Source organism: Terrapene carolina, unplaced genomic scaffold (assembly GCF_002925995.2).
Source record: "Terrapene carolina triunguis isolate 2854851 unplaced genomic scaffold, T_m_triunguis-2.0 Scaffold93, whole genome shotgun sequence".
In the NCBI taxonomy this organism is placed as follows: Eukaryota; Metazoa; Chordata; order Testudines; family Emydidae; genus Terrapene; species Terrapene triunguis.
The window spans coordinates 12703156-12718245 of NW_020664444.1; the positions used below are offsets into that span (position 1 = coordinate 12703156).

At 46.6% G+C, this 15090-nt stretch overlaps 1 protein-coding gene across 1 annotated transcript; it reads right to left on the reverse strand.

Annotated features, from left to right (window-relative positions):
* Positions 1-792: 792 nt before the first annotated feature.
* Positions 793-14327, reverse strand: LOC113406362 (cytochrome P450 2W1-like). The gene is made up of 9 exons (XM_026650809.1): positions 14130-14327; positions 11592-11754; positions 9946-10095; positions 9660-9817; positions 6849-7019; positions 5651-5792; positions 4964-5148; positions 3935-4076; positions 793-983 (listed from the first exon to the last, which is right to left on the reverse strand). The coding sequence occupies exons 1-9, from the start codon at positions 14325-14327 to the stop codon at positions 793-795; spliced, it is 1500 nt and encodes a 499-aa protein (XP_026506594.1).
* Between the last annotated feature and the right edge of the window lie 763 nt (positions 14328-15090).

Here is a 15090-nt window from a genome sequence, read left to right on the forward strand (position 1 = left end):
TGGGCAAACTACGGCCTGCAGGCCAGGGACCGTCCTGCCCGGCCCCCGAGCTCCTGGCTCGGGAGGCTAGCCGCCAGCCCATCTCCTGCTGTCTCCCTCCCCTGCAGCCGCAGCTCGCTCGCTCCGCCGCTGGAGCGATGCTCTGGGCGGCGAGGCTGTGAGCTCCTGGGGCAGTGCAGCTGCAGAGCCCGACTTGACCCAGTGTTCTGAGCTGCGTGGTGGCGCAGCGGCGGCGGCGTGGCCCGGCTCCAGCTGGGTCGCGTGGCCGTAGCACCACCAGCCACCAGTGCTCCAGGCAGCACAGTAAGGGCAGGGATCGGGGGGGTTGGATAGAGGGCAGGGGAGTTCGGGATGGTGGGCAGAGGGTGGGGATGTGGGTAGGGGTCGGGGCGGTTGTGGGCGGGAAACAGGGTTGAATGGGGCAGGGGTCCCGGGGGGGCCATCAGGGAACAGGGGGGGTTGGATGGGGCAGGTGTCCCGGGGGAGGCAGATAGGAGATGGGGGACAGGCCACGACCCCCTCCCCTAACCGGTCCTCCATACAATTTACGAAACCCGATGCGGCCCTCAGGCCAAAAAGTGCCCACCCCTGAAATAGATGATCACGATAGTCCTTTAAAGTCTATGAGAAGCAGAGTGTGAAGCGACTGCAGTGCATATAATGCAATAGCTATCTCATCTGGAACATATTAACCATTTCTCCAAGGTTCTGCCTTCTCTTTGTTGCGTCCAGTAGAAATGTCCTGTGCAGTCAAAGTCAATACAAAGGAATGATTCCCTAATTCTGTCCTGCTTATTCACATAGAACAGCACAGGCTGACTGAGGTTGTGGTCTTAAAGTAAAAGTAGTCTGAGGAACCGCAAGGTCCAGGTCTGCTTCTGTGAGCCCTGGCGGGGGTTGGAAAGTAAACGTCTGCAGCAACCCTACAAAGAACAGAAACAGCTCCATCTTGGCCAGAGTTTCTCCAATGCAATTCCTGCGCCCTGCAGTGTCAAAAATGATTAGATTTAACTGTCAGAGAAATCGTTACAGAGGTTAATGTTAATGTTATAGCCCAGGTCTACACTAGCGGGGGGGTCGACCTAAGATACACAACTTCAGCTACACGAATAGCGTAGCTGAAGTCGGCGTATCTTAGGTCGACATACCTGGCCGTGAGGACGGCGGCGAGTCGACCGCTGCTGCTCCCCCGTCGACTCCGCTTCCGCCTCTCGTGAGCGGGAGTTCCGGAGTCGACGGGGAGCACGATCGGGGATCGATTTTATCGCGTCTACACTAGATACACTACCGATAGATCGCGGCGGGTAGTGAAGACCTGCCCATAATAGTCATCAGGTGATCTATTAGGAGCAGTAATGGGACTCCTCGTGTACCATTGTACCCAATTGAACTGACATATAGTTACAGCAAAATAATCTGTGTTGTAGCCAGATGATTATGCCAGTAGCTCATGTTGCCACGATATGCATGTTGATTCCTTTGTCAGACATGTTCATATAACAAGGAGGTGATAGGCACATGGTAAATTGCCAGGCTATGTAATACATGAAATTATTATGCACCGTCTTCCCTGGCAGGCTGTGGTCTCTAGTGGATAGGACATAACTAGAGATCTGAATTCAGCCACTGAATTGTTGTGTGACCCTAGGTATGTCACTTCCCCGCTCTGTGTGTTTGTTCCCCTCCCATGCTGTGTCTGTCTTGTCTGTTTAGATTGTGAGCTCTACAAGGCAGGGACTACCTCTGGCTGTGTATTTGTACAGCACCCAGCACAATGGGGCTCTGTACCTAGGCTGAAATCTTCAGATGCAACCGTAGTCCACAGACATCATCCACAGACTTATCCTGACACCCCAGCCCCTGAGCACTTTCAAACAACCCCTTTCTCGTAAAAATCAACCTTCCCGAGAAACGTTCCCTTCCCCAAAGGTGGAATGGTTTGAAGACTTGTAGGCTATCACCCAGCCAGTCTCACTTTGGTGACTGTCTTTTGTTCTTGGCTCCCATAAGTTTGTTTCTTTTTTAGCAGGATGCCCTGCCCCAGAATGACAGGATCTGAGAGATGACATCATGAAGAAATCAGGAATGAAGAAATGAGGAAAGCAAGAATGTGGCTTTTGACCTCAAAAAAATCACTGCTGATGATTTTTGCATCAAAAATGCAAACTCACGTCTGATGCTGTCGCAGCAAATCCCACACTGGAAAGCGGGGTCCAGAATCATAGCTGGACTCCTGACCCCCAGCTCCCACAGCCGACTTTTAACAGAGATGGCTGTAAAGTGTCGGGTTGCAAGGCAGGATTTGAGAGATTCTGCAGGAAATCTCCCTCTACAATACTTTAGGATTCCTGCAGTGCTGGGATTTGTAAAACTCCTAGTAAAGCTACTCTTTCCAGCTGTGCCCACTTGTAATGCACTCTGTTGGATAACAGCATGTGCAGGCCAGGAAGGAGGCAGCTTTGGAAATTAACAGCATTTGGAAACATTTATTGCTGTGCCACAGCAAGGAGGCTGGTTAGAGGACACCTCTTCACTAAAGAGGGATTAGGATGGAATTTCACAGGAAATTTCTGATACCTTGCAATGTTCCTTGCCCGTCAAAATTTCATTTGGCTTCTTGGGATGGGCTGTTTGTTTTATTCCACCTTGGCTGCGTGTTTGCGTGTGTGTGTGTGTGTGTGTGTGTGTGTGTGTGTATGTGTGCGCATCCATGCACACGCAAATACACATTTAGAGGGGTGGAGTAGGTCAGTATTTTACACCTCTGTCTAGCACAGGAGTGGGCAAACTATGGCCCGGGGGCCACATCCGGCCCTTCAGGTGTTTCAATCCTGCCCTCGAGCTCCTGCCAGGGAGCAGGGTCTGGGCTTGCCCTGCTCCATGTTGGGGAGCAGTGTTGAGGGCTTGTCCCGCTCTGCGTGGCTCCCAGAAGCAGCGACATGTTCCACCTCCGGCTCCTATGTGTAGGGGCAGCAAGGGGGCTCCGCATGCTGCCCCTGCCTGAAGCGCTGCCCCCGCAGCTCCCATTGGCCAGGAACGGCGGCCAATGGGAGCTGCAGGGGCGGCGCCTGCGGATGGGGCAGCATGCAGAGCCACCTGGCTGCGCTTCCACGTAGGAGCTGGAGAAGGGACATGCTGCTGCTTCTGGGAGCTGCTTGAGGTAAGCGCCGTCCGGAGCCTACACCCCTGCCCTCCTCCCATGCCCCAACCCCCTGCCCCAGCCCTGATCCCCCTCCCACCTTCCGAACCCCTTGGTCCTAGCCCGGAGTACCCTCCTGCATTCCCAACCCCTCATGCCCAGCCCCACCCCAGAGCCTGCACCCCCAGCCAGAGTCCTCACCCCCTCCCACACCTCAACCCCCAATTTCATGAGCATTCATGGCCTACCATACAATTTCCATACCCAGATGTGGCCCTCAGGCCAAAAAGTTTGCCCACCCCTGGTCTAGCATCTTTCAATTAAGCCCACCACCTCCTTGTGACAGAGTATTATTGACTGTATTTTGCAGATGAAGAAATTGAAATCCAGAAAGGATTCAGTGATGTGTCCAGGCCACAGTAAGTCAATGGTACAGCCTCGTGTATCTGGTTTAGGGTATCATTCAAGTCCTGTTTATTTTGGCTGGCCTCTCCTTGGCACCTTTTGGGCTCCCTTCCTTGTTCTTTTGGAGCCGATACCCTTCCTTTCCTTTGCCTACCTTTGTATCAGTTGAGAACTGATCCATTTTGTTAGAGGGAAGGCTTATGCTGAGATAAGTCAGGTCTGTTGCAGATTCATTGGCTCTGCTTGGCTGGGTATTAGGTTTGCTTGGTCCTTTTTGAAATACTGAAATAGATCTCTCCTGATCAATGCTCTGTTTCCTAATACAAAGTTCCTGATCCTACCAGAACCTGAGAAACCTCTGCTCCTTTCAGGATAGGGCCCCTTAATTACCTGTGGAGAATGGCAGGAAAGCTTCTTTCTTTACAAACTTCCCATCAGCATCAAGAAAGTGGTTGGGGTTAAACTCATGTGGTGTCTCCCACTGTGTTTTATCCAGCAGCACCGAGGTGAGGGAAGGAATCACGGTTATTCCCTGGAATACAACACGAAGCACAAACTCAAAGAGGTGTTTGGTTCTACAAACCCCTGTACTTCCAAAAGCAACATGAAACCTCTGATCCAACTGACACTCCGATCGAGAGGAATTCTCTTAGGGGTACATTGCTCAGTGCTCTTTGGGGCAACGAGCATCCTTTTGTTCAGTGTTGTACAGTGCCTAACACAATGGGGTCCTGGCCCTTGAGTGGGGCTCCTTGGTGCTACCACATAGCAATAATAATAACAACAACATTCAGAGTAGGACATGATGCTGCCAATGCCATACTCAGATGGGCAAGGACATTGTAGCTGTGCGAGTACTGGTGGCTGAGGCAAGGAAGGGCTGCAGGATTTGGTCCTAAAAGATTATTGAATTCCACTGATCTACTCGTTGTCAGTCTCCACCCTGCTGTTTAAGCTTTGCTTCTTCCTGTGACCCAAACCTCGGTCTGATTGAAGTAAATGTGAATCTTGCTACGGACTTCACTGAAACCTGGATTTTACCTGTTGGCTGTGCCAAATTCCAGCTTTAATTCTGGGTTCTACCAGGTGCACTTGCATAGATGATTTGAACCCTTCCATTCAGAGCACTGTACATGATACAGGCTGAGATTTTCAAGGCAGTGTAGAGTGTTTAGAAGATGGCTAAATCCTCAGGACTGCCTTGGAAACTGCAAACATGAGGCCAGATCCTGCATGCCAGCCTTCCAGAATACCTCACACTGCAAATAGCCCCCCCCGAGTCAAACAGAGCTACTCTTGGAGTGAGGAATTACTCACATGAGGATGGCAGAATCTGGCCCTTAGTATCTAAGTATCCATTCATTGCTGTTGGCAAAGGGCGGAACGTAGTGGTATCCATTTAAAAGAAGTGATACATACCTTGGGGAGGAAGTAGCCTCTGAAATGTGTATCAACAGATGTGCACCGTGGAACGTGTGGCAGCAGGGTGATGAATCGCTGCACTTCATGTATCACCGCATTTGTAAATGGCATGTTTTTCCGGTCTTCATATGTGGCCTGGCTTCCTGATTGGACAACGGTCCCAATCTCCTCTTGTACCTTTTCTAAAAGTAAATGCAAACGCAAATGTGTCCCATCAGAAGGGCTCTCTCCCCACTTTTGAATTTGCTTTGGCAAAAACAAACCACATTTTGCAAACCCTAAACCTGGCTTCCTCAGGCACCTCAAGTCTCTCTGGATTTCAGGCATGTGTGTTTTGTTTTGTTTTGTATCATACTACCTACACAGCCCTTGTCTATGCTGCTCCCTCCAGGAAATAGAAAAATCCAGTTTTGGAAGACAGAAACCAGCCTTACTCAACTGCAAACTCTTTGGGACAAGGACAATCTTTTTGTTCGGTGTTCATACAGTGCCTAGCACATTGGGGTCCTGATCCGTGATTGGGGTTCCCACATGCTACCGCAATACAAATAATAACTAATAATAAAGAGAGGGGATGCAGCTTTTGTGGTGAAAGCAGCATTGGCATCTACACATCGGACACTTAACCTGACTTTCTTATTAAAACAAGGCACAGACAAAGAGTGAAATCATAGAGCGGCTCACTTTGGATGTCTGGATATTTCATCATCAGTAGGATGGCCCATTGCAAGGTTGTGGCAGTTGTCTCAGTTCCAGCCATGACCAGGTCAAGTACAGATGCTATTATGTTTTCATCGTGAAACAGGCTGTCTTTCTTGTTTGTCTCCTTTAAACACACAAGTTTCAGTTAGTGTTGAAAGTGCTCTTGTTCACTCTGACTGAGGCAAAATTACAATTGAGTAAGATTTGGGAAGTCCCACCTCGCCCATCACATTTTCAGGCATTCTCATAGGTCTGCGAGCCAAGGGGAAGCCAGCGGAGGATTTCAGAACCGAGGGCAGAGTTGGATCTGAGCCACACAGTGCAGATCTGCATGGAGAGCTGAACTTCCCCAGAAGCTAGAGGGGTTTTGATACAAGTGATTGGTTCGGGGTCCATCTCTAATCTGAAGCAGGGCTGAGCTCCGCTTTGGATGGTATTCACAAACTCACCCCTGCAGTTCATTTTGCAGGGGTTGGAAATAAATACCTATTCCCTTCTGTGTGCAGCTGGAGATTCGAGTTCAATGATTTCAAACCTCCAAGAGACACCTCCCACTCTACCTGCCCGGTTGGAATGTGTGCAAAGATTTTTTGTGAACATTCTCCCTTGCTAGACTGTTGGAGCATAGTGATCCTTGAACCCAGCTCAGTATGAGCGGCTAGGAGGTGCAATGTACATATCTGGCCCCGCTCTGTTTGAAAGAAGAAAAATGTAGAGTCTAAATGTTTTTTGTTTTAATATTACACTGAGATCAATCTGTCTTAGAAATCATAGTGGCCAGATGCAAGGAATAAATGCAGGGCCAGGACATGGAGCTGTGATATAACAACTGACTTCCTTTGAGTTCCTTATTCCTTTTAGAACAATGAGATCAATGATTGGTTTCTTTATTAACACAAAGCGTCAGATTCATCCTTTATGAAACCCTATTGATTTTCTTGTAGGAACAAACAGTTGATCATAGATTATAAAGTGGGGTCGTGTTTTCACATCCAATTTTGGTGAAACATTCACTAGATACATTATGGCAAAAGTAAGGGAACGGAGTTTGATTTCAGTTCCATCTGGAGAACGGCATTGACCTCAGGAAGGTTACGTTGATGTGGCTGAGATCAGGAGCTAGTTAAGTGTTTTTGTTGAAAACAGACTAAATTGTAAATGGAGCCGCTCGGTCACATACCTGGTGCTGCTTGAACACTAATGCATCGATGTAGCTCAGAGAGTTCTCGCTGAGATCTTGTCTGCTGATCTGGATGTAATTCCTTAAAATGATGCGCACATCTTCTATTTTTTTAAGTAAAATCTTGTGGGTTTTGAGAAATAATCCAAGGAATGGGTAGAAATTAAAAAACTAGTAAGGAAAAAAAAATGGATGCGTTAAACCCAAAGTGCCAAGATACAGGAAGAGCCATGCCAAAGGGTGCTGGGACAGCCTGTCATTACAGGTCTGTAACATTGTCCCGTAGAGGTTTGTAATGATAACCAGCACTCCTGATGTCACTGGGACTCCACCTGGGTGAAGCTAGCCCATTTGAATGTAGGGCGGGGCCTTATGCTTTCAGGCCCTGATTCTGCAAGGTTCTTAAGCACAGGCCTAACTAGAAGTTCATGAGCAGTCCCATTGGAGCAGATTTTCTACAGCATCTGAGCTCTGCTAAAACGCAGGGATGAAGGCACAAGGGAGCCAGTTGTGTCTCCCTGATTCTGAGGTGCCAGATCTCAGCACAAGGGTAAAGCTGAAAGGAAGCAGCTCTAACTTACACCACAGGTGTAGGGTCCCTTGGGAACCTTATGCTAGATACGAATTGGGTGCACTGCTCCACCAAGCCCCTCCCGCCAAGAGTCCCGGACATGCCGACCCTGTATCCCCTATGTTGGGCTGGGGCAGGAGTTGGCTATGCCAGCTGAGAGTTCCCTTGCACAACGGAAATTCTCCTCTGGCCACATTAAGTCCACTTTGTGCCACAAAACCTAGTCCTTTGATTTCAGTGGGGCTAGGTACATGATTAAGTACTTTGCTCACTCCTATGAAGCATGTTTAACACAGCCATAGTCTCTGAACACGGACTATGATTAGAAAATACAAGCGAGGCAGGCAAAGGCTGCACTTCCGTGCACAATGAAATGACATTTAAGAACAAATAGAATAAATTAAAAAGATAAAGTCTCAAATTTGCGGGGGGAACCAACATTCAGTACAGGGCTAAAATTCATATAGCATAATTCTCATCTCAGGTCCACACCAGACAGCAATTCTCAGTGGGACTGTTCTGTGTATCATAGAGGCTATCAGCAGCCTGGTCACAAAGATGTTGCTCTTGTCTGTGCTGATAAAAACAAGAACTAGTAGGTTGTAGCCCCAGGCACCAGTTATTCATATATCGCTGCCTGAAACTAGTGTGTTAGTAAACTGTTTCATGAGCACAATATCTTCCATTCTGCACTATTACCTATCACCTTAGCTGGTGCGAATAGATATTGTGGTACCAGTTCATACTAAGACACGACTATCACCTTAGTTTCCTAGTGTGATACATGCCATGAACTGGCTGGAATAAACCCTGCATGTGACCATCCTCACATGAACAACAGAAGGAGCTGTCAGGTGAAATGTGATCCTCCTCCCCCCCCCTGTTGAATTAATGATCCAAATGTAAATTACAACACTCAGGAACACTGTGGATTTGTGACTCTGTCTAGGGACCTATAAACCAACCAGTGGATTTCCTCCACCCAAACAAGTTTTTCTTGTTACAGATGCAATGTAGATAACCTTCGTTTAGTAAGTATAATTCAGTACAGGTCACTAATAGACGTGGAAAATAGTCACCACACAATGGACATGAATACAAAATCCATGAATACAGCTGATGCTATTTCTCATGCTCACTGGTAATCTCAGCTTTGAGGCCAAGAGGACACAGAGCCTGAACTCAATTTTTGGGGCTAGAAGGGTTCTTACCTCCCATGTCATGGTTGAAGCACATTGGCTGGAGAGTTGGGGAAGCTTGCAGAGTGAATCCAACCCTGCAGAACAGGGTTATTCCTAACTCACAGCCCCTTTGTTCAGTCTGTTAGACCAATGATTTGTAAATGGTGGTAGGCGGGTTGCAATTACATAGTATACAGCTTGGTTTCAAATATGGTCTGAGGTTCAGACTCCATTTCAATGACACTGATTATAATTATGAAGGCAGCATCCTGAGTACTATTGATTTTTAGATGGGATGTGCTAGTTCTTACAGCCTGAGATCTGCTGCGCTGGGTCATGGAGCCTGTATGACTCAAAATACACTGGAAGAGTGTAGCGGGGTGGACACCCGCTCCTGCCCTGAGGGGTTGGAAAAGCCCTGCAGAGGGCTGGGGCTGGGCAAGGTAAAACCCTGTCTGATTGGGGGAAGTGGCTGCAGCTGGGCCACACCCTAATCAGAGGTTAGGAGCTAGGAGCTCAGTAGTCTCTCTCTGCGTTCAGGGAGAGAAGGGCCTGGCTGCAGGGAGCTAGACACAGGGTACCTGTAGTGGAGCAGGGCTGGGGAAAGGCTGAGGAGCTGGGGAGCTCCAGCCTGGAAAGCCCCAGGCTGCGGCCTAGGAGAAGGCCAAGGGGTACTGGGGGTTGCAGAGGGCAGCCCAGGGCTAGGCCAAGGCAGCAGGTCCAAACCCAACCTTGCCGATGATGAGTGGCCTATACTGCAGTCTGCCCCAGAGTGTGGGGGCTAGTTGGTGACTGGCAGTGGCCTTATCCTGAGGTGAGGTGGGGTTAGTGGGTGGGGGTTCCCCTGGGAGGGGAGACCCAGCGTGTGTGAGTATTGCCGGGGGCAGCACCCAGAGCAAGGGGCACCGGAGTCCTGGGAGGGACACGGGGGCCAGTGCAGAGGATAAGGCGGATCACCGGCCTGCGGAGGCCGCTCCAGAGGCTGGTGAGCTAATTCCCTGGACGACCAGCAGGAGGCGCCGCAGGGGTGAGTCCGGACCTCTACAAAGAGTTACTTACATGCAAGAATGGAGATCCAAGAAGAACCATAACTTCATCTATGAGTCTTAACAGAGTGACAAAGGTTGGGTCTTTGTAGTCAAACCGGTCCCCAAACAGCATAAGAAAGGTGATGTTGGTTGGAGCAGCGTTAAATGACTTGAGGCTAAATGGCTCACCTGTAATAAGAACAAACAAAAGCATAAACATAACTCTCATGCCACAACCTCACCACTGACTTGTGTTTACAACGGTGCTTGAAAAGTCTGAGCAATGCGATATTTAACCTTAATATTCCCCAGCTCACCTCTGGAAGATTTGATTGTCTCAATAAGTAAATGAAGCTCTTCAAGAATTTTTTCCTCTATCAGCTTTTTCCCCATTCCAAGGTTGCGCATGGTTGACACAGTGAATCTTCGTGTCGTTCTCCACAGCTCTCCATTAGAAAAGAATACACCTGAGGTATATGTGAGGTATATGTGATTGCTGAGAACGTAGAACTCAAGGGGATCCTAACTCTACTTAAAAGAATATGAGAATATCTCCACAGTTTCTCTCCCTCCATTTCTCCTTGCTGTTCCATTATCCCATTTGCCATTCATTTCTATGTCCTCCTCCCAGCTCCATCCATCAATCCCAGCCATCTTTTACTTCATGGAAATAGTTTTCCTCCCAGTTCAGTTTTTGCCATCACACTCATGTGGGAGGCAACCAGGCATTTAGAGCACTCCATTTTTTAATAAATTTTCTGTGTGACTTTAGTGCTGATGTAATGTGCCAGATTAACAGCCTTGAAGACCTAAATCCTCTATTGGTCCATTCTACTGGTGCCGCAAGGGTAGCAGAGGCAAAAGTTTCAGGCTGTGCCTTAAGTCTGACATGACCTCTAGTGGTCAAGGGATAACAGAGTCTCCAAGCCCTTAGTCAATCCTTGGCATCTCTGCTGCAGCTACCAACAAGTCTGTTATTTAGTACTGGTGTTGGTATTTGCTTGTATGATGTGGACAGTATCCCTCTGAGAATGAAGCTGAGTCCACCAAACTCATTTCATCCAGATCAACTAAAAGTCAGTCGCTCGTCATAGCTGCTGATCACTGCTGATCTGGATTAGAATTGACCTAGGAGCTAAATGTGAAAGATTTTCTACTGCCCCCCATTATATCAATGTTACAGATATACTGACTCTGGCCAATTCTTTTCCTCCTTCCGTTGATTTGTCAGTTTGTAGCACTGAGATCAGCTCTCAGAGTGTGACTGGGGGGGCTCTATCACACGTGGTAATCACGGAGCACTGTGTGATAGCTGATGCTGGAGCGCCTAGTTAAACTTTGAGCTAGAGCGTGGAAGAAATAAGAGGAGGATCCAGGTAAAATGTTTTCTAAGCCAATCCTGGATATGGGGATGGAGGAACTGCCTTGGGGAATCGATGGAGCTGTTTGAGGGACGGGATCACAGATTTGGCTCATAACCCTTATCTGAACCTGTGATATATTGTTCTACAAAGGGCCATTTTTGGAGGCTGGACTTTCTGGAATGAATACATCCAAAATGGCAGCACCGACTGGCAAGAGAGGCAAAATACTGAGCGCCAAATCCAGTATGGTTCATCTTTCATGAACTGATACCTCAGGTAAAATGCATTAATGGCAGTGAGGCACCTAACTCACATTGGCTGCCTATGGGAATTAGTCACATCGTTGCCATTGTGCCTTTAAAATTCTGCCCTGATCTTTTAAAATTCAGGATGTTAACTGGTCACCAAGTTGTTTGCCAAAGTAATTGTCGCTAATGACAAGAGCTGCAAACCGGAGAAGCAGAATTTGGGGGTCAGTTTAGCTAAAATACAGACTTGGGGCAGGACTTCCAAAAGTTCTCAGGCCATGGTGGCGGTAGGAGAAGAGTTAGGCCAAGGCTGAGCTCTTTTGAAACTCTCACATCTCCAAAGGCTAGTACCATTTCCATGCTGGATTTGTTCAAATATTGGGATGGGGGGTCGGTCTACAAATTCATCTGTGAAGTTCACGAGCGCCTCCTTCACGGCTTCGTATCCAGTCAGGACCACAGCTTTCTGGGACCCAAAGTGGAGGGTGAACACTGGCCCGTATTTTTCTGCTAGCTGGAAAAGAGGCAGGGTTTTAGTATCACCAATGGAGAGAGCGCATTAAGAAACCCCTCATTTCCTCTTCAGACCCAAGGCTTATGCTGGTGTATTTGTTTATAGCACTAATCTGACTAGCATATGCATGAGTTCGGCACTAAATTCTGTTGGTCTAGTAGGAGCACAATCCTCTTCTGTGTGGGGAAAACCACACACGCGTCAGCCCAATCTCCAACTCGGTGGCATTCAGACTAGGAAATCTGGCCCCATGTATTTTAAACAAACTCATACTTTTACATACATTGAACATTAAAAATGAGATATTCATAAATCCTCAGTGTTTACACACTTTGTTTACTCTTTGCACTTCTCTTAATTTAGTCAGTGAAAATCTAGGAAGTCACTGATGTCTATTCTTGATTCAGAAACAATGCTGGGTAGTTAGAAAGGGGGGGAAACGTTCCATGTCAGGTAGCTGAAGTGTAGTCATTAAAAGGATAGTTCTGGTATAGTCTATAGACTGGTATAGACTATTAGCTGGATGTTTGAGCTCAGTGCCACAAGAGAATATTCTCAGGTCTACAGGAAGCTAATAGTCTGGTTTTGTTCTTAAGAAGAACGAGAATAAAAACCAAACAGACCCCTAAAGAATGGGGATCAGTTAATAAACAAAGTGGAGGAATAAGAGAAAGATAGATACAAACACACCTGTTGTTACAAAATGTATAACAATTCGTATAGCGATTGTGACTCACTTAAAGGCGTATTGCTAGAGCTGTGAAAAGAACAGAAATTCCATTTCATGCAGGATTTCAAGTTTTTTTAATTTCTTTTTGGTCTGATTTGGAATGAAAACTGAAAATTGCAAAATTCTCCATGAAAGAAAATATTTAAAAAAAAATGTTTTGGCTCCGTCCAAATGTTTCATTTTGATTTTTTGACTTTATATTCTACTATATTGTATTCTATTCTATTGTACATTATAAAATTTAAGAAAATTCAAATTAAAAGTTGTTTTGAAAGGAAACATCTAAATGTTTTATTCCAAAAATGTCGATATTTTGACACATTTGAACTTTTTTTTTTTTTGCTAACTACTCTAAACTATCTGTTCAATCTTCTATTTAGCTGTGACACTCTTGCTACTTTCCTCAGACCTGAAGAAGAGCACTTGTAGCGCTAAAGCTTGTCTCTGTCACCAGGATAAGTTGGTTCAACAAAAGATACTGCCTCACCTCCACCGTGTCTAATCTCGAAATTATGTCTGCAGAGTTGGCTGTGCTGGGGGGCAGATTCCTGTTCATGTTTGGTAAAGAATCATGTTTGCTAATGACTCCCAGGGACACTCTGCATGTAGCATAACTCCCTGGGGAGAGAACCCTAGTTTCATGGGGGCGGCATGTGGGCACATGCTGCTAGCCGCTATGTGTCTTGCATTTTTAGGTGAGCAGAATGGGATCCCCCCCCCCCACACACACACCCCTGCGTGAGGTCAATGCACTCAGGATATATGTTAGTAACCAATAGGCACTATACACTGGATGGAACCCTGCAATGATTACTGTTTTACTATTTGAATCACCCTAGTGTCTAGCAGCATTAGTCATGCACCAGGACCCCAAATATTTGTTGCCCTGTTTATTAAACACTGGCAGAAACAGATCCGAGGCAGAGCTGGATGGGCAGGAAAGAAACATGCTCAGACAGCGCCAGGGTGAAGTTTTGCAAAACTTTCCTCTTGGGGTAAGGAAAAGCAAAGCTCCTGGATTGAACCTAGCCTGACAGGCTCCTTTTCAGCATCCTCTTACAGATAAGAACTCTTTATCTGCTTAAACAATGCTAAGTGGTTTTAATTACAAGTTAGCAGAAGAGTTCACAGGGTATTTATTCCAGCTACTTGACAAAATTATTCCATCCTGTTGTTCTGCCACTCCATCGATTTCAATGAGAATTTGCCCTGGAGTAACAACTGCATAAGAACATCTGGATTTAACCCTTTCTTATGTGGCTGTTGGACTCTTTATAGTGAATTCCTCTTACTTCTTCCTGGGGTTTTTCTTTTTCGTGTTAGTTATTTGCTAATACTCTAAAAGCCCTCTGGGTATGAGAGCTGTCAAGTTCATATTTAAAATCCCACAAGCACTAGATACTTCATGTACCTTATCAAGTTTACATGAAAAAATCCACATTCCCCGGGGCCCTTTTTTAGTGGTTGATCAGAAATGATACTGCCACCGTATAGACAGGAGCTAGAGGAAGCTTGAGACAACATTATCGTGCAATTTTTACTGCTCTGAAATTTTAATTCAGATTAATAAACAACAACAAAGTCTTCTCACTGGTTTAGCTGAGGCAGACTTAACATGCACAAGGCGTTTTGGTTTTTTTCCTACCTTCAATAGTGACTTATCTTGCCGTCTAATATCCAGCAAATGCAGGTTACCAATGATCGGAAGAGGAGGTGGACCAGGAGGCAGTTTCAAAGGTGAGTTTTTAGAGCCAGTTGAAAAATAAAATGCACCTAATAAAAGCAGTGCACACAGCAGACAAATTACTGCAGGATCAGAAATAAACGGCATGAAAAAAGCCATTTTTTTCTAGTTGTAATCTGGTTTTTGGGCTAGGAGCAATAACAAAACAAATGGGGTGGCGCTGTTCAGAGTGTAGCCGCGGGTTTTATATTTGTTCTTTGCGATTGCCACAAGTGTTCTCTTCTTATTAGGATTTGCAAAATACCTAAATAAATACTGTAAACTCCACCCTCCTTAAACACCTTGGAGAATGTGGTCTAAGCAGTTTGCAATGTCTGTCCAGAAATAAAGAGGGTTTCGGGTTACAAGCCTGTGCATATTTGTGCAGGGATATATGTGTCTGATGATAGAGCTTTGCAATTCCTATAGCGCCTTCCACCTGAGGATCTCAAAGCACGTTATGAGCAGCGACATAAGTACCATTATGCCTGTTGTGCAGCTGGAGAAATAGAAGCACGGGACAGTGAAGTAACTGGCCCAAGATCACACAGTAAGTCAGTTGCAGAGATAGGAATAGAACCCGGGGGTCTGTCTACCCTAGGGCAATGGCCGGTTGAATTGCCAGCAGTGGGTCATCCTCATCTGGCTTGAGAATAGTGTAGCTTCTAGTGAAGGTGGGATCAAAATGCCCTAGTGTAGACAGACCATTTTCGATGCCTGTTGAAAGGGGGGAACATAAGGATTTGTCATTGACAAGTACTGTCAGCAACAGCCTGTTTTCCTAGTGTGGAGTTGAACCCTAGCACTTCTGATGCCCAGATCTGTGCCATAACCACAAGACTCTTCAAGAAGTAGTCATGGGAGCTGAGTCTCATAGCGGTTG